This window comes from Juglans regia, chromosome 2 (genome assembly GCF_001411555.2).
Source record: "Juglans regia cultivar Chandler chromosome 2, Walnut 2.0, whole genome shotgun sequence".
In the NCBI taxonomy this organism is placed as follows: Eukaryota; Viridiplantae; Streptophyta; class Magnoliopsida; order Fagales; family Juglandaceae; genus Juglans; species Juglans regia.
In genome coordinates, this window is record NC_049902.1 from 6,894,554 (window position 1) to 6,913,388 (window position 18,835).

An 18,835-nucleotide genomic window follows, 5' to 3' on the forward strand; every position below is an offset into this window, starting at 1 on the left:
GAAGTTGTATATGGCCTTAAGGTGAAATTATATAAGTCGAAAGTAGTTCCTATTGGCTCGGTCAACAACTTAAATGAGGTAGCTGCCATATTGGGATGCAAAGTCTCATCCTTACCTATGAAGTACCTCGGACTCCCCTTGGGGGCCCCTCACAAATCTAAGGTAATGTGAGAAGGGATTATTGAGAAAATAGAAGGCAAACTGACAGGATGGAAGAAACTTTACTTGTCTAAGGGCAGGAGAATCACTTTGATTAAGAGTACGTTATCCAATCTTCCAACGTACTTCCTTTTGTTATTCCCTGTTCCTGCAGGGGTGGCGAATAGACTGGAGAAGATTTTCTATGATTTCTTATGGGGAGGGCTAGAGGATGCAAAGAAATTTCATCTGATCAAATGAGATAAAGTTTGCTCCCCGCTGTCTTGCGGTGGGCTGTGTTTAAGAAATTTGAGAACCTTTACCAAGGTACTTCTCGGGAAATGACTATGGCATTACCATCTTGAGGGGGATGCTCTTTGGAGGAATATTTTAGATGTTAAATATAGGAGCGTCTGGGAGAGTGGTGCTCTAAGGAAGTTAGAGGGGCCTATGGAGTGGGAGTTTGGAAACTGATCCAGAATAGTTTGGATGATTGTGTCAGTAACTGTAGGTTATGGTGGGAAGGGGCACGCAAATCTGGTTTTGGCATGATATATGGTGCCGAGATGTTGCTTTGAAAATTGCTTTCCCTTCTCTGTATAGGATTGCATCTGACCATGGCTCCTCAGTGGTTGATAATATGTGCAGAACTGCTGATTCCATTCATTGGTCTGTGAGATTCACCAGAGTTGTCCAGGATTGGGAGGTGGGAGCCATCACTGATTTCTACATAATCTTATATGCGCTGAAGCCTAGGCAGAAGGGGAGGATTGCTTACTCTGGGCATGCACATGGAACAAGAAATTTTCAATTTATTCATACTACAAGGCCTTGGCGAACCATTCCCCTAATGCTTTCCCGTGGAAGAGCATTTGAAAGAGCAATGCTCCACTCAAGGTTGCTTTCTTTGTTGGTTGGCCTCCCATGGTAAAATCTTAACAATTGGCAAGTTAAGAAAGCATGGACTCTACATCATGGATTGGTGCTACATGTGAAAATGTAACAGCGAATCAGCAGATCACCTTCTTCTTCATTGTGAAGTAGTTAAGGTATTGTGGGATGCAATCTTCTTGAGGCTTGGTATCGCATGGGTCATGCCTAAGAGGGTGATAGATTTATTGTCTTGTTGGCGAGGGATCAGGGGCAATTGTCAAATCGCTAATGCATGGAAGATGGTACATTTATGTTTGATGTGGTGGACGTGGAACGAAAGAAATGGTCATTGCTTTGAGGATAAAGAAAGCTCTCCGGACAGTTTTAGGGACTACTTCTTTTATACTTTATTGTTTTGGGCCTCTTCTATTGTTTGGGATGGAGTGAGTTAATGTTTTGCACGCTACTATCAGTAGCACGTAGTTTGTAATTAGGCTCTTTCTTGTATATTTCTTGTGTATTCGGATTTTATCTATTTACGTGGATCAATTAAACTTCTTTTTATCTATAAAAAGAAATCTCGAAATAATAATAATATTAAAAATAATATTCTAACAATATTTTATTCAATTCATCTAAAATCATCTCAACTCATTTCTAAATTTAAATGAAATATCAATTCGAAAATAGTTGAAAAATTATATTTATAAGTCAATGTGAAATATACAAAATTGGATGATTGCGAAATTCTTTAATCAAGAATTCAAAATTTAAAAAGAGCAAACTCCAATGTTCATCACGATAATTTATCCAAACATAAAAAGCAGAATTTCGTCATTTGTGGGAAAGAAAATAACGTTGAAGTGGGACCTTATCCACATCTTGGAGTGGCAAAACACAGGCGGCTCAGGGTTTGACCGGTTTCGTGGGACATCATGAGCCGAAGCATCTACAAAAAAATCCGATACAAAACGTGGCCAACTCAAAAATCTAATCTAATAAACAGACCAGTCAACTTGCCCAGACTCTGCTCAAATTTGGTGTCAATTGGATTTTAAAAAATTTAAGTTAAAAAAATAGAAATGTTATTTTTTATTAATTTTTTTTTATAATATAATATTAAATAATTAAAAATTATTTATTTTATCTTATTTATAAATCTATTATCTAATATTACATGAATGAGAGTTTTATAAAAAAAAATGTTGAATTGATTTTTTTTAGAAAAATTGGATAAAGTAAAACCCAAAACAAAATGATTCTGTCCCGACTCCCACCCTCTCTCTCCTTTACCTCTTTATAATCTCAGATCTTCCTTCTCCTGGGAGGCTTTGAAGGAACGAACAAAATTCTCTCTTCAAACTACAAAATTGAGTCAAAAAGAGCGGACTCTCTGTTCAATTCTTGCGCTTTTTGCTGAAAATTTGAAGTGGGTCTGTCTTGGTTTTCTGTTTCAAGAGTTTTCAACCTTTGCTCTTTTAACTTTCGTTGCCCCAGCTACTTTTGATTCCAAAAATTGTTGCTTGAAGTTGTGTTCTGGTTGTTTCGTCCTACAAACCTCCAAAGGCCTCTGATTTATATTCTTATGATGGCTTGGTCGATGAAGAGTTGTCTGTACTCCTATGGGTCGAATTTGAATGAGACTATTCGTGGCTCAAAACCCAGAGCGGTTTGTGGGTTTTGCCCCTCCTTTGGTTCTTCTCAATCTAAAGACGTAGAATCGAGAGCTTTTCCAGTTTTGAGTGTTGATTTTATGGGAAAGCCCTTGCATATCTCGGACCAAAAGGGCAAAAGAGACTGGAGTCCCAAATCCTCCGGCAATTTCTTCATTCATGTATGTGAATATTTTGCTTTTTCTGTCTTTACATATTTTGAAGAAAGCGTGTTCTTTATTGAATTTGGGAACTGATGCTCTGATTTCAGGCACAAACCTCATTCTGCGTAAGCCGAGCCATGAGATGGTGGGACAAGACTCTTAAACCCAACATGGTGGAGATTCAATCTGCTCAAGAACTTGTGGATTCTTTGCTTAATGCTGGTGATAGATTGGTCATAGCTAACTTCTATTCACCTGGTTGCGGAGGCTGCAAAGCTCTACATCCCAAGGTATCTTTGATTCTTGATATGTGTTCTAGTTAAGAAATTTATCACATGCCTTTGTATATAAATCTAATTTGATTATTGAACATTGCATTCTTGTCAGATCTGTCAGCTAGCTGAATCGAATCCGAATGTGATTTTTATTAAAGTTAACTATGAGAACCTCAAAACCATGTGTCACAGTCTCCACGTTCATGTCCTACCATTCTTTAGGTTCTATAGAGGTGCAGAAGGTCGTCTATGTAGCTTCAGCTGCACCAATGCCACTGTAAGATTTTCACCGTAAATCTTTCTTGACTTCTCATAACTTTCAACATAATGTTTGAAATTTGAACTTTCATTCCTCCTATTTCAGATCAAGAAATTCAAAGATGCACTGGCAAAGCATGGGGCTGAAAGATGTAGTCTTGGCCCGGCGAAAGGTCTGGATGAAGCTGAGCTAATGAATTTAGCATCAGTTGGTGAAGTCTCAATATATCCAGCACCATTCACATCCACCAAGCGAGCAAGTGTGGAGGATATGGTCATGGAAAGCATAGATTTGTCTGGTGTTCTGAGGGAAGCAGGCAATAAGATGCAACTCAGGAAAGAGATGCTGTGTTGAAATACAAGCACAAATCTTATTAGAAAGTAGTGGATGGATGGAGTATAGCAGCTCCATAATTTTTGAATTCTTGTTTATCAATCTTTTTTTTTTTTTTATCAGGTTGTTTATCGATCTTCAGATGTACATAGATTGTTAAATTTTCCAAAGCAGGCTTCTGGTTTTTTGTGTTGAGCCCTGCCAGTGTGATTTGTTTGGATATTGTGATCTGCTATAGAGTTTATACAGATCCCAACTTCTAATAAGATTTGTTTGGATATTGTCTTTCTCTCTTCACACTTTGTCCTCAAATTCTACTCTCTTCCATGTAATTTATGTACTCAAGTCGAAACACGCACCAAATGCATCACAAAGTATTAAGATTCTTAGATCATTACACTCAAACTGAGATGAGTAGGGTGGTGATGAATTTCTTGATATCAGAATCCATTTTTTTTTATTAAGTTTTTGAAAGAGAACCATCATTTTAGAAAAGTTATAACAATCAAGCTATATGCCTTTTCGCATTCGGAAGCATATCCAAACTTAAAAGTCATGTATAGTGGGGTATATTGACAATTATTTTCCCCCCACGCCATCTCAAGTTGAATATGTGATGAACACGTTTTCACATTAAAAAAAAAACGTGGGACCCCAATGCACCCCTATCAGGCTAGTTTTAATTGGTGAAATGCCGTGGAACCAACGTGGATTTCTCATATTCTTACACTCCATTTACCAAAAATATTATATAATGCGATAAAGTTGATGAGCAAGTGGACATGTGGCCCAATCATTCTATCTTTCTATCCATAAAAGCAAATGACGTAGCTGTCATTCCTAACAAAACAAATATCTACAAATTCGAGATATTTCAAGAAAAGCAGAATATCTCAAGATATATAGGGACGTGCAACTCGCAATATATATCTATAAAATTATATTGGGTTTACGTATCTTAATTTGACTAACTATTTATGTTAATCACTTAAAATAAAGGGATGATTCCTACTGAATATGAAAGTCCAACCATCAACAGCATCCTTGTCGACTCTCAACTTTGGATATCTTGACGAGAACAATGCGAGAAATCTCAATGGATGATGATTCATTGAAAGGAAGGATAATGATAATCGATCATGGGATGCTCAATGTATACACGTACGACAATCGTGATGGCCCTTCACCATATTGTGTACATGCAACATAATCCTTTCCTATATAACCCATCACCATCACCATCACTTCGTCTACATAAATGACGTCAATGTTTATCTTTACTGTAGTTTATGCTAAATGCAATTACTCCCTCGTTTGTTTTGAGTAAATTTTTAAACTCATTTCATCTAATTTTAATATTAAAAAATATATTTTAATAATATTTTATTCAATTTTTTAATTTGAATCTTAATTTATATCATCTTATCTGTAAAAACAAACAAACAGAAAGGAGGGTTCTTTGGCGAGATCCGTGAAATATGCAAATATAGAATAAAAGCATGATTGTTACAAGTGACGTCAATACCATCAAGAATAATTCTGAGTTAGAGGTGGGGCTGTGTGAGAATCCATCTAGTCAAATGGAACATGAATTGAGTAGAAAGAAGATAGAACTTGAAACTTGTTTACTACATGAGGAAATAAATTGCTAAACAAAAATCAAGAATAAAATGGCTGCAAGAAGGGGATGGATAGGATAGTGGCAGAACTATGAAAAGTCCGGAACAAATACAAAAGGCTGCAGTGAGCTTATCTAAAGAAACCCTTATTGCTAATAGTTCAGTGGAAGACTTCAGGTTAGATGCTTTTATAGCCCCTGTAATCTCTCAAATGGAAAATGATCACCTATGCAGGACACCATTTATGGAAGAATTAAAGATATATATCAATGTTATTCCAATTTGGATCCTGTTTCTTCATGGAATATTGGGATTATCCAGGAAGATATGTTAGAAGGTGCCTCAAAATTTTTTCAAGGCACAAGATTTTAATCAGCCTCTTACATAGTGTTGATACCCAAAGATAAAGATCTGGTGAATTTTTCCAAGTTTAAACCAATTAGTCATTTTTTTGTTGGAGAGCAAGAAGGAGAGCTGTACCTGTTGATGATATTATTCAACATCTCGACATACCACTAGCTTTAAAATGCAGCTGTTGTGCGCAATCTAAAGTTGAGACCTTGCATCATATTTTATGTGAGGGAGATGGAGCTAAAAAAGTAGGGAATTTTTTTCAGATGGATGTCGCATTAGGATCTCTCAGATTCGTAATTGGGAAGGTATGATGAATTTCTAGTGGCAACGCACAGCGGGTTCTTCCCAACTGGACTGGATTCATGGTGTCCTACCAATTCTTATTTCTTGGGAATTATGGAGGGCTAGATGTGCTGCAAGAATGGAAGGTATTAAACTTGATTCAGATGCTATTATCCGGAGTGTTAAGGTCTCTCTTAGAGACATATCCAGTAACTTGCGATAGTTTCGTAAAAGGGGTGTTCATGATCGGCTAGTATTGCGGGACTTGGCTTGTCCGAGCATTCCAGTTGTTATCAAAAGGCCTAGATTAATTGCTTGGTAGCCGCCGCAGGTGGGAAGTTTTAAAATTAATGTGGATGGGGTTCTTGTGGTAATCGGGGAGTGTCGGTGGGGGAGGTATTATTCGGGATTCACAAGGCGCTGGTTTTGCTCACTATTATGACCATGCAACAAATACAATTGCTAGAGTTTTACTTGGACTCCGTTTGTGTCGTTCGTTGGGATTGAGAGATTTCTTGGTAGAATTTGATTCTAGTGTAATAGTGGGATGGCTAGCTTCGAGGGTGTGTAAATATTGGTTTCTTTGAGATTTTTTGGAGGAAGTTAAGGAGATTGTTCGTGATCTTAATGTCCATTTTCGGCATATTTCTTGGCAAAAGAGGGGACTCGAGGTAGATCTTTAGAGTGTATGGGTCGGGTTTCAATGCAAGGACTTATTCGGAGTTTAATTCGTATGGACAAATTAGATATTCCTTATATTCATTATTAATGTATTTTTTTTAAAATGACATTTGTAATTATGGTTGTTCTTCTATCTTAGTGAGGGATTCTAATAATAAGAGGCGTTGACCTAAAAAAAACCAATTCGTCTACTCACAATGGTGTATAAAATTCTAAATAATGAACAATGAATAGAATGGCCCCTCTTCTTGCAAAGTTGGTGTTGAGTGGACAAGGTGCTTTTTTGAATGGGAGGAGCATGTTTTTACAACATTTTACTTACCCAATAGCTAGTTTATAGTATAAACAAAAGGGTGTAAGGCGGCAACGTTATGGTCAATGTTGACATGGCTAAGACATATGACAGGACTGAATGAGATTTTTTGCTGGCAATGCTGAAGGAATTTGGTTTTGTAGAAGACTAAATCAAGTTGGTGTCCTGTATCTACTCTTTGTAGTTCTCCATCATGATGAATGAAAGTTATGGAACTTTCATAAGATTATTTAAGTCATCACGTGGACTTAGACAATGGGATCTGTTGTCCCCATATCTTTTATTTTATTATAGCACAGGAAGTTCTATGTAGATTAATCAGCCAAGCTTTTGATGCAGGGTCTATTGGTGGCTTCTAAAGTCCGCGAGGCTGTCCTTTGATTACACATTTGACATATGTGGATGACTTGGTGGTATTCTCTAATGGATCTCGATCATCATTACAAGGACTTATGGTTGTCTTGAAAAAGTATGTCTATATTAGGGTAGTTGATTAGCAAGGAGAAATTTGCTGTATTCTTTCCTACTAAAGCTACAGTGTCCAGAAAAAGAATTGGGTGTAATACACTGGGTTTCTTAGAAGCTAAGTTCCCCTACACGTACCTAGGTGCTCAGATTCATAGACTCATAATGGTAAGCTACTAGTAAGTATATTAGAGCCATTGCTCCAAAAACTAGAAGAAAATCATAGAGTTGGAAGGCTTGTCTACTATCAACGATGGTAGACTCATTCTCATACGACATGTCTTGTATAGTTGATAGCATGCCGGTGCATTTGTTGTCAATTCTTTCCTAAGGGAATAATGAAGAAGATCTCTGCAGTGTTTTCTTCATTCTTTTGGCAAGAATCAGTAGTAGCTAAAAAGCCTAAATGGATGGCTTGAGAGAAGTCTTGCAAATCTGTGGAGGAGGAAAGCCAAAATGGGTGTAAGAGGCTTACAAGAGGTGAAAAAGGCATTATGTATGAAGTTAACATGGACAGTGATGTATAAAAACTCAAAAACAGAAGAATATGGAAAGAGTTAATTAAAAGTACCTAAGGAATATATGAATCTTTTACTGACTAGTGCTGCATGTGCAAGAAGAGCCTGGAATCTTAAACCACATTTTACTCCATTGTGAGATTGTTAGAGCTTTGTGGAATGATTTCATGGGTAAAGTTGGGTTGGCTTGGTTTATGCCTAGAAGGATAATAGTAGATTCTTTACTAGTTGGAAAGGGTTATTTGGATGTTCATAAACCGCAACCATATGGAAGATGGTTCCTATCTGCTTGATGTGTTGTATTTGGAGGGAAAAGAACTATAGAAATTTTTAGGATCATAAGAGGACAATAAATGAGCGTTTGGAACATGGAAGCAACTGAACTCATCTGAGTTGAGTTCAAATTTAAGCCTAGTTCAACATCCAAACACACAACTTCCAAATCACTAAACATCACTCAACTCAAGACCTTTTTACACGTAGGATCCACAATTTTTTTCAACTTAATTAACACATTTTTACACGCGGAACCCACAACCTTTTTCAATTTTTCATTAATACATTGAAACTCATCTTATTATCCAAACATATATAAACTCATCTTGAATGGACTCTACAAATCTCATTTCACTATCTTAACTCACTACTAGTCATAAAAAATTTAGTTCAACTCAACATTCAAACGCAACCTAAAATTTTCTTATTTGATACATTATTCTTCAAGCAGCAACTATAGATTCTAATGGGTTGGGCTTTCATGACTTTCCTTTATCCTATCTCTAATTTGATGTTCTTCTTATATATGTCGTGTGTATTTGACTTTTGACTTTTGCATTTTCTAATAAAATACTCGTTGCTTTATAATTTGTTTTCACTTTAAGTTTATGGAATTCATCAATGAGTAATATATGAGTTAGATTTTTCATATTATTTCACTTTTTTAAAATGTTAGAATGTTGAATTATGATGTTGCATTCCTGTCTGACGTAAAAGAGAGCTGCTACAGACACAAATAGATCCCACATACTGATGTGACACACTCACAATGTGCCACGTCTCCCCACTTTCTTTTTCTTTTCTTTTCTTTTTTTTTTTTTCCTCCCTTCCGCGTCTCCCCTCCCCTCCTCCCTCCGCCCGTCTCCACCATTCGCATCGCCACCATAGTGGTCGGGGACCACCTCAAGGCCAGCAGAAGCCGCCGACGATCCAAGTGGCAACGTCTCCCACTCACGGCAGCGCACGAACCCCTCCCCTCCTCCCCATTTCCCTCTCTGTCTCAGCCCGTCTCCACCATTTGCATTGCCGCCATGGTGGTCGGGGACCACCTTAGGGTCGACAGAAGCTGCCCAAGCGATAGCGTCTCCCACTCAAGGCAGCGCGCGAGGCCCTCCCTTCCTCCCCCTTTCCCTCTCTGTCTCGGCCCGTCTCCAACGTTCGCATCGCCACTATGGTGGTCGGGGACCACCTCAGGGCCGGCAGAATAGACAGAGAGGGAAAGAGGGAGGAGGGGAGGGGGCTCGCACGAGAGGAGAAAAAAAAAACAAGGAACAAAAAGAAAAAGAAACGTGACACGTTGTGAGTGTGCCACATCAGTGTGTGGGATCCCTTTGTGTCTATAGTGTTTTTTGACGTAAAATTGACACATGTATTTTGCAAGTAGTAATGTATGTTGTTTGGGCATACTCCCACCCCCAAGGGAGGGTGGGGAGGGCTCCCTCTTTCCTCCCTGATGCACAGCACAAACCCGTTGGAACTCCTTCACACATGTTTGGATTGAATTGTCGTATACATGAATCCTTTATTGAAATGCAAACACATGCTTTCTTTTGGCTATTTTGTTTAACTACTTGTATATATGTTTGAAATGATGAAATATCGTTGTAGTTTCTGGGACTTTGATCTTCTCTAATGAGGGTCAGAATCTGATACATCGATTAATTGCAGGAAGTGATGACATTCACAGGCCAGTAATCTTGGCTTCACTAGAGGATGCATTTACAGATTCACAGACCAAGTGAGCTACTCTTACTGCTTGATGTAGATGGTTCAGAATCTTCGATACAGCATCTCGAGACTATTAAACAACTTGGTCAAAAACTCGAAAGTATGCAAAGTTTATTGGCAAGATTAAGAACTCAAATTTAGATTGGATTATCTTCTGCTGGTTTGGCTGTAATATCTTGAGATAAAGGGATCCCACTCATATAAATACCCCTCTCTTTCTTGTATATAACATATATGCAAATGCGTGTTGAGAGTATGCACTAGTAAGGTAGATAACAAAGTCGTTCATTGGTTTGATGAGAAATTTTGTAGTATATGATTGATGAGTAGAAGAATTCAATTAGTTTAGAAAGAATAAAACCAAAAAATATAAAAATAAAAATAAGTATAGCGTGTAATAATGATGAGTAACAAAGCTCTTCGAGAAAATGGTTCAAGATGCAGTACCGGCCTCGAGTTGCACATATAACATCTTACATTTTTGAAGGTCAACAAGCCCAATTATTGGGGTCTTTGCTCATATATTGCATGAAGGTCAACACCCCCAAAAGAATTTATTGTTCAAAAGGTAGTTTTTTTTTTTTTTTAGAGAAAGTAGCAAAACTGTGACTGGCTCCATTTAGTCCGGGGATGGGGCATACATGCTATAAAGCCGTGGTAGTAATAAGAACTCCCAAAGTGAAAAACTCCAACCTCTTAACTTTGCATTCAAGTGGTCATCTTTATAATAAAAGTGAACCATATTAGCTCTTGACAACTTTATACGGTACATTTTATAAAATCCCCTAAACACTCGCAATTTTCAAAAATAACTTAAGTGTATTACTAAGAGTATGGACTATAGTTTGAAGAATGCTAATATTCAATTTAGTGTCTTTATGTTTCCTTATATAATGTTTTGTTTTGGTTTTTTTCCCTAAAGAAGTATAAATTGGGGACCCACTTAGCCCTGCCTTACCTATTGCAGCTACATTATAATGAAAATCGCAGGAAAACTTGATGAACCATATGTCGCACTCTGGAACCCTTCATCAACTGAATCCTAAACAGAAAACATTTCGCAACTTCTTACAGCAACAAAAGGCTGAACTGAGATTCACAGTCAATGAAGATAAACAAAAATACTTTTGAAATAAAGTGATATAGATGAGGTGTTTTGGAAAGAAAAAACTTTTTATGTGCATGAGTCGTGAGCAATTATAACCTCCCTAGGAGACTGGTCCTTTGTTTTGGGTTCCCGTAAAACAATTTCGTTGACATCTCCAAGAAGTCATCTAGAAGAAACTCCAAGTTATGATAATTCCAATTAGTTTCTTACACTTGCCAGGCAATTTCAAGTTCAAGCCAGCTGACGGCAAGCAAAAAAATATGACAATAGTAATCTTTTCACCCAAGTATGCGCATATGCCTTTCTAAGTCATTCTCATAGCCATCAATACTTAATATTTCTTGAAGACATTCCAAGCAAATTTTTAAATACTAGATATCAATGCCAAAACAAACGAAACATGTTACACAACCCATAAAGCTTGAGCAAATGGTTTTCCAGGAAGTTATTTAAAGTAACCGATCTAGATGATTTTAGTCAGTTGATTAGGAAAGGAAACACATTTCAATCCCCAACCCACATACTATGGTCTTCCCCCTCTTAACACACAAGACAAAAAAGCTTTTGATTACAGATCAGCAGAAACACAAATGTTGGATCAGAGAATTTCACCTTTGAGAGGATAAAATCACCAAGCCACCTATTACAATCAACATAATTTGAATGAACTGAAGCTGTGAACGCCTGAAAAGTGTGAGGTGAACTCAGATTCAACAAGAACAGAAACTCATCTGTAACACAAAACACAGCTGATACTCACAGGAAACCGAACATATTTTGTGGGGAACTTGGAAGGGAGATCTGTCCATGTGAATGATTTCTCTACGTATGTCCAGAACCCTGAAGTAGGGTTAATAACAAGACAGGATATTTTAAAAGTTAACAATCTTAACTTGCAAAAATTAAATGCAACAAGCCAACCTGCTAGAACATGAATCTTTAAACGGATTAAGGTAAAGAAAGAAAACATAATCAAATTGGTGTTACAATAAATAATTCATAAATAAATAGGATCATTAGACTTGCCAAAGAAAAACCTTTTTTTTTTATAAGTAGAATGAAAATTTTATTGATACGAATGAAGTAGGCAAAGCCCAAGTACAAAGGAAGTATACAAAAGACACCTAAATACATTCTAGGAACCAGAAATGAAAAACAGAAAGTCATGAACACTAGTTCCATTAAGCACAATGGCTGAAAACCAGAGCAATAAGGTGTGCAGAAAAAAGTTCTAAAGTTCCTCCATTGTGTGCTCCCTATCTTCAAAGCACCAATCATTCATTTCCATCCAAATACACCACATAATGCACAAAGGAATCATCCTCCAAACTGCAACCACTTGGGGACAGCCTTAAATATCCTTCCGGCACACTATTAAATCCACCACCCTTATGCCTTTAAGCCACACCAACTCTTGTCACCTCACAATGCAGTAATAAATGATCCACTCATTCCCCATTCTTCTTGCACAAATAACACCAATCCATAACAATGAGAACCCGCTTCCTCAAATTGTCCATGGTCAAAATATTCCCGAGAGAGGCGGTTCATACGACGAAAGCTACTTTGGAAGGCACATGAGACCTCCAAATATTCTTCCACGGGAAGGGAACATTACCATGTGATGCCAACAGCTTGTAATAAGATCTCACTGTAAACCAAATGAGGAAATGTTCTATAGCGAGGGTATTATTAACCAATTCTGTCCAAAATTTTGTATTATTTGCCTAGAATTCAACACTTCCAGAGTAACCAAAATGTTTAGCACTTTAATCCAATTAAAATGACATTTTAGAAATTTCAAGAAGGCTCTCTTATTGCACCCATTACATCCCAAAGCAGCATTAACAATGTATAAAGAGATAAATACCAAGTTGATCATCAATTCTAACACTGAATTTAATGGCCCTTAAGATTATTCAGAGATATGTATATCGTTTTCTATTTTTTCCTGTGTTAAAACTGATATATAAAGCTACACAAAAATGAAAAACACTATTTGAGTAGTCCAATGTTCCAATTTTGTTCAAATGACTGTTATATTCTCTTTCTTTTTGAATAATGTTATATACAGTCATAGGGTGTGCAAGCTCCGCATACTCCTTCGAAAAAAAGTGGGGTCTCCCATCCTTAAAAAATGATTTTTTTCATGTGAGTCTCACATTTATCCACTTTTTTCAAAAGAAATGCATGAGACTTGCACACCTTAGGATTGCAAATATCGTTTCTCTATTTTTTTTTCTTTCTAACAATATTTTTTACAGGAAGAACAACAGTAATGTCCTACCTTTCATTGACCAGATCTTTACCGTGTTGTCCATTCCACAGCTTGCAATACAATATATGTCCGAAGGATGGAAGTCCTACAATAACCAACAGAATGCCAGTCTAATCGTTTAAAATCCTTATCTTGCACCACAGGCTACAAATCAAATTACCAATAAATAACCAGATGGTGTTTCCCCTTATGACTTTATCAAGAGAATGTGAGGACAACTCTTCTTATTCTTCACTTACTACGCTCAAGACTTCATTGTGATGACCACCAGCTCCAGCAAACATCAAAATGCATATTCCAGTATGAATATTCCATAGATCTGATTCATCCTGGTCACTTGAATATTAGTGATACGCTATAACACAAAGGCTAAGAGATAAAAAAGGGTGTTATGATGCATACTTTGCTTGCAGACACCACAAGTGATGGTTTCAGTGGCTGGGTCCTGATTTCATTTATAGAATCCCCATGGCCAACAAAACTCTGCATAACATGAGCATGTCACAGGGAAAAAGAAAGATAAGTACTACATTTTCACCATTTACACTTATACTACATATAATCTTTTATTGACTTATAAAAAATTTATAGCCGTCCTAATTGTACATGAAAATGCTAATGTGGGCTAAAATGGCACCCAAATCAACAATTTGTGAGTTGATACTCATACAAGAACTCAAGTTAAATGCTCAGAGAACTATTTGCTTGCAAGGTGCAACATTTCAGATCTTGCATCAACCAAACGTACCCGCAAATTTTTTCATCAAGGATCACTCTTGTTGTCCATGATCGATGCCTTTTGGTACCTCAATTTCTCAATTTCCTTTCCCAAAAAATCTAAAGTTGTGTCTGTAACATGGTTAGGCAAGCATCCTGCATCCAGCATCATTTTTAAGAATTTATATGCATCATTCAGTCGACCTGCCTTGCTATGAACTTCAATAAGAGTATTAAAAGTGACAACATCAGGATTGACTCCACTAGTCCTCATCTGCTCAAAAAGCTTGTTTACTTCCTCAATCCGACCAGCCTTCCCAAGGGCATTAATCAGTGTGTTGTACATGACCACATCAAGATATCCTCCCTGCTTAATTAGCTTATCAAGGACAGAACTGGCTAGATCTGCTCTTCCCATCTTCCCTAAGCCTTGAATAATCACATTGTATGTTGCTATGTCTGCCGGGCAAACATTCTCACCCATTTCACCAAGGACACCCCATGCCTCATTAAAATAACCCTTCTTAACAAATGAACTCATGATAGAATTGTACGAATAACTCACAGGGTCAACACCCATATCACTAAAAATCTCAAACAATTTGCATGCTAAGCTCAGCTTTCCCTTGGCAAGAAATATAGACAAGAAAGTATTGACCATATCCATATCAAACGAGGATGTTTCTTTGGATTGAACTCGTTGCCCTCTAGATAATGAAAAAAACAGAGAAAGATACTCGGTGGACTTCATTTGGTTTGCCAATTGATCCATGTATGGAGATGACGACCACTGATCACTGTCAGTGTATGAAGTCCTCTCATCTTTGATTCCAGAGTCATCTGAAACAAACTCATTGTCCACTGTATTGTCTGCAGAACCTATTAAGCTCAAAATCTCACCTAAGTCGCCTTTGGAAGGGAACATTGGTGTATAGTCCTCCTTTCTCTGTGGATTTTTCATCGAAGCCTCCATATCAGCCTGCCATTTAAGAACATTAGCAACCAGATTGCCATCCCTAATGTGCTTCATAAGCCTCTCTGTCCAATCCCACCGCCCATGCTTATGAAGTCCAATCAAGAGTGACGTCACAGTGACTAAATCAACAACAAAGCCCCTGTCTTCCATTTCTTCCACCAACCTTAGTGCATCCTCAAGCAGACCCTCCCTGCAAAGTTGCAACACGACAATGCTATAAGTAACACCATCCACAAACTGACCCTTCTTCTTCAAGTCACAAAACAGAGAGTAACCAGCCTCAGCCCTCCCATTCCTAAACAAACCATCAATCACAATGTTATATGTGCAACTCGAGGCCCGTACCCCATCTTGAACCATTTTCTCAAACAATTGACAGGCTTCCGTGACCTTCCTCGCCTTGAACATCCCATCTAGGAGTGAACTATACACAATAGTATCTGGGCTAAACCCATTATACTGCATCTCACTAAAAATGTTGGTTGCATCCTCCATCCGATAGGATTTACAGCACCCTTGAATAATTATTTGGTAGGTAAACTTATCGAGCTCATGACCAGATGTTTTCAACTCCTCCCACACAATTAGTGCATCCTTCACCTTCCCAACCAAGCATAGAACGTGAATTAAGCTATTATAGGTGCACAAGTCCGGACCTAATGATCCAGAACCACACAAACTCTTTTCCTTCATTTCTCTAAATAGCTCTAAAGAGGTAGCCAAATCACCCCAACAACCAAATGCATGAATGCATATGTTGTAACCCCAAGAATCAAACTCAAACCCATTCTTTTCCCTAAGTTTGTGAAAGACTCTTTTGAATTCCACCCTCATGTTTGCTTTCCTTAGAGCAACAAGCAGTTCGTTACAGGCAACAGAGCTGGGGATCAAAGCTGAACCTTCCAGAAGCTTAAAGAAGATGGACATGGCCAAACCCACCTGGCTTTTCTTAACCAGAGCCACAAGAACCAAGTTATACATGTTGGGATCCAAGCTCGTAGTCGTCCCCAACTGCACTTCCTCCATATGATCTAAAATCTCGAGTGCTGAGTCAATCTTACCGGAGCGAATAAATGCATCAAGTAAGATCTTAAAAGTCTCAGGATCTGCGATGACACCATCTTCCTTCATGGAAAGCAATAGGTGGGGAATCTCGTGAAGCTGGTTAGTGCGGCATGCGGTGCGGAGGATATGGGAGTAGGCGGCCGTGGAGTACTTGTAATTGGGCCTGAGTGAAAACCTGCACCAATTGAAAAAGTCGATTTTCTTGGAGGGGTGAAGGGAGTTGGAGCCAAGGATCTGGAGGATAAGAGGCTCCGAGAGGGGAATGGAACTAGGGTCGAGGTTACGAGTGCCGGACTGAGACAAAGTTTTAGTGAGGGATGCGACTGCTAGTAGGTCTCCTAGTTTGGATAGGCTGGTTCTTATGGTTTTGGTTTTTGATGGGAGAGATCTTTCATGCCACATTGCTGAGTTGCGCAGCTTGCATTCCACTTTGTATTTCGCACACAAGATTCTAAGATAGACTTCAGGCAGAAAAACAAGAATGTCGAGGCCGAGGCTGTAGCAGAAGAGCCATTTTGCTGTTTCGGTATCGCAACCAAAAAATACATCAGTATTTGTTATTCACCGGTTACTATTTATCAGTATTTTTTTTGTTTTAATAAATATAGATAGAAACTATTATTGGAAGCATCTATTTTACACACATGATATGACATCATCTAGACTACACATCTCTCTAAGTGAGTATTAAGAATAATCAACTATAAGTAGCCACGCAGTAAGTACAAAGTGTGCATTTCTATAGTGACTTCTTTCTAACATTACTTTTTTTTTTTTTACATGGAGAGGGAGATTCGATCCTTGTTCTTTTAGTAAGAAACCAAGGCGCTGCGGGCTACCACTTGGGTTGCGAATCAGCCCATATGTCGGCCACTCTTAAGTAGAGCTGAGCAAAAATCTAAAAATTCGATTCTGCTTCTGATTCTGTTCCAGCTCAATTCCAACTCTGATATGTTTGATTCCGACTCCAATGTTGTACATATTTTATAAAAAATATGTGTATTTTTTATATATTAATTATATATTTTTTATATAACTATAATTAATATAGTTAATTAAATTCAATAATATACTAGTATGAATAAATTATTATAAAATAATATGTTTATACTATAATATAAATAGCTAAATTCACTAATAATAGTTTAATATATGTAAATACCATACTATTAACTATTACTACCATGTAACACTAATGTATAATAACATGTAATACTAATTATATCATAACTAATGTATAATAACATTTAATACTAATGTATTGTATATAAACACAAATATATAAATTTATAATAACATATAATACTAATATATAATAACTAAAGTATAATAACATGTACTAGTAATATATAATAATTAATGTATAATAACATGTAATACTAATGTATAAACATTAACATATAATAACATGTATAATAACAATAATTTGTACAATAATTTATTTTTTCAATTTTGGTTATGTTTTAATAAAATTAAAATTGAAAAAATATATAATTTTTTTAAAACAAATTGAAATTTAGAAGCCCAAATTTGATTAGTGAGGACTCAAGATTGTCAAATTAAAATTTTAAATGGACTAAGAAAAAAACTAAATCCGACTCCGCTTTGACAAGTCGGAGTCGAAGTCAGATTGGAAGCTATGCAAATCAAAGTTGAAGTTGGAAGTTAGATTCAACATTCAACAAAGTCAGAGTCGGAGGTAAGGCACTCTAACATTGTTGATGTTCAGCCCTACTCTTAAGGGTGGCCCCGACTATCAATTTTTTATTTTTTTTAAATATTAAGATGTTTTTCAAAAAAAAAAAATCACCTACTTTTTGCTATTCAAACATATGTTTGATAAGTCACGAGAATCGAAATCGGGTACTCAAGATAAGTTTTAATTGGTAATTTCAATATTGATAAAAAAATATATATATATTAAAAACACATAAAATACAATTTAAGCATTTAATTTTATGTACAGATGGATATAAAATATAAATTCATTGACTAATTTTAATAAAAATATGATACGAATATAAATATTTCAATAAATATATAATTAATGAATTTAACCTCAATTGTTAACATTTTTTGCCAAATATACAATTCAAAAGACTATTTTTTATATATATACATTGGGAGATAGGGTCGAATCCATGATATCCATTTTGGAGATGTGGGTCTATTAAATTGTAAACACATGTCAAATGTAGTATTTTACGCACAACTACAAATTTGATATAAAATACTCATTTATCTCCTAAGTTTTTTATTCAGCCAAAGAAAATAAAGAATTGCTTATTTTATCTTTCAATTTTTCTGCGATTCTTATTGAATACAATAACAAAAAAATTAATATATATTTGGTTCTATCATATTTTTATATATGAACTTAAAAAAAAATGCTTAGTTATCAGACAACTTAAAAAATAAGAGCAGTTTTGAATCGGTTGGGATCGACTCCCATCAGTCTAAAATCAGCTAGAATCAATTTGAATAGACCGATTAAAGCTATTTGGTAAACAATTCAAAAAATTCATTAAAACTGATTATGTTTCTTATTAAATTTGAATCGGTCTAAATGAGGCAAGAATCACAACTTTCACCAAAAATCCAAAAAAAAACTTATCTCAACATATTTTTTCAAACATTTGTCAATTTCCTATATCCAAACATGCAAGTACTTGATATTGTATCGATTATAGCACGACAATGTTAGATGACCATTTTTGTAATATGTTGTGCACGATTAATTCGATTGGAATTTCAAAGGCTA

At 36.6% G+C, this 18,835-nt stretch overlaps 2 protein-coding genes across 7 annotated transcripts; one reads left to right on the plus strand and one right to left on the minus strand.

The window, feature by feature from the left end:
- The first annotated feature begins 2,236 nt into the window (after positions 1-2,236).
- Positions 2,237-3,991, plus strand: LOC108995480 (thioredoxin-like 1-2, chloroplastic). Its single transcript, XM_018971057.2, has 4 exons — positions 2,237-2,845; positions 2,935-3,117; positions 3,215-3,379; positions 3,467-3,991. Exons 1-4 carry the CDS (start codon positions 2,597-2,599, stop codon positions 3,713-3,715), a joined length of 846 nt encoding a protein of 281 aa, XP_018826602.1. The 5' UTR covers positions 2,237-2,596; the 3' UTR covers positions 3,716-3,991.
- Positions 3,992-10,824: 6,833 nt separating this feature from the next.
- LOC108995475 (pentatricopeptide repeat-containing protein At4g01570-like) lies at positions 10,825-16,594 on the minus strand. 6 transcript variants are annotated; one of them, XM_018971050.2, is made up of 7 exons: positions 14,065-16,594; positions 13,719-13,799; positions 13,556-13,645; positions 13,326-13,401; positions 11,799-11,878; positions 11,651-11,722; positions 10,825-10,972 (listed from the first exon to the last, which is right to left on the minus strand). In XM_018971050.2, the coding sequence occupies exon 1, from the start codon at positions 16,474-16,476 to the stop codon at positions 14,080-14,082; it is 2,397 nt and encodes a 798-aa protein (XP_018826595.2). In that variant the 5' UTR covers positions 16,477-16,594; the 3' UTR covers positions 10,825-10,972; positions 11,651-11,722; positions 11,799-11,878; positions 13,326-13,401; positions 13,556-13,645; positions 13,719-13,799; positions 14,065-14,079. The 6 variants fall into 6 exon arrangements, with proteins under 6 accessions (XP_018826595.2, XP_035543452.1, XP_035543451.1 ...); XM_035687559.1 differs by lacking the exon at positions 10,825-10,972 and having other exon boundaries at positions 11,071-11,722; positions 13,556-13,635; XM_035687558.1 differs by lacking the exon at positions 10,825-10,972 and having other exon boundaries at positions 11,071-11,712.
- Positions 16,595-18,835: the final 2,241 nt, after the last annotated feature.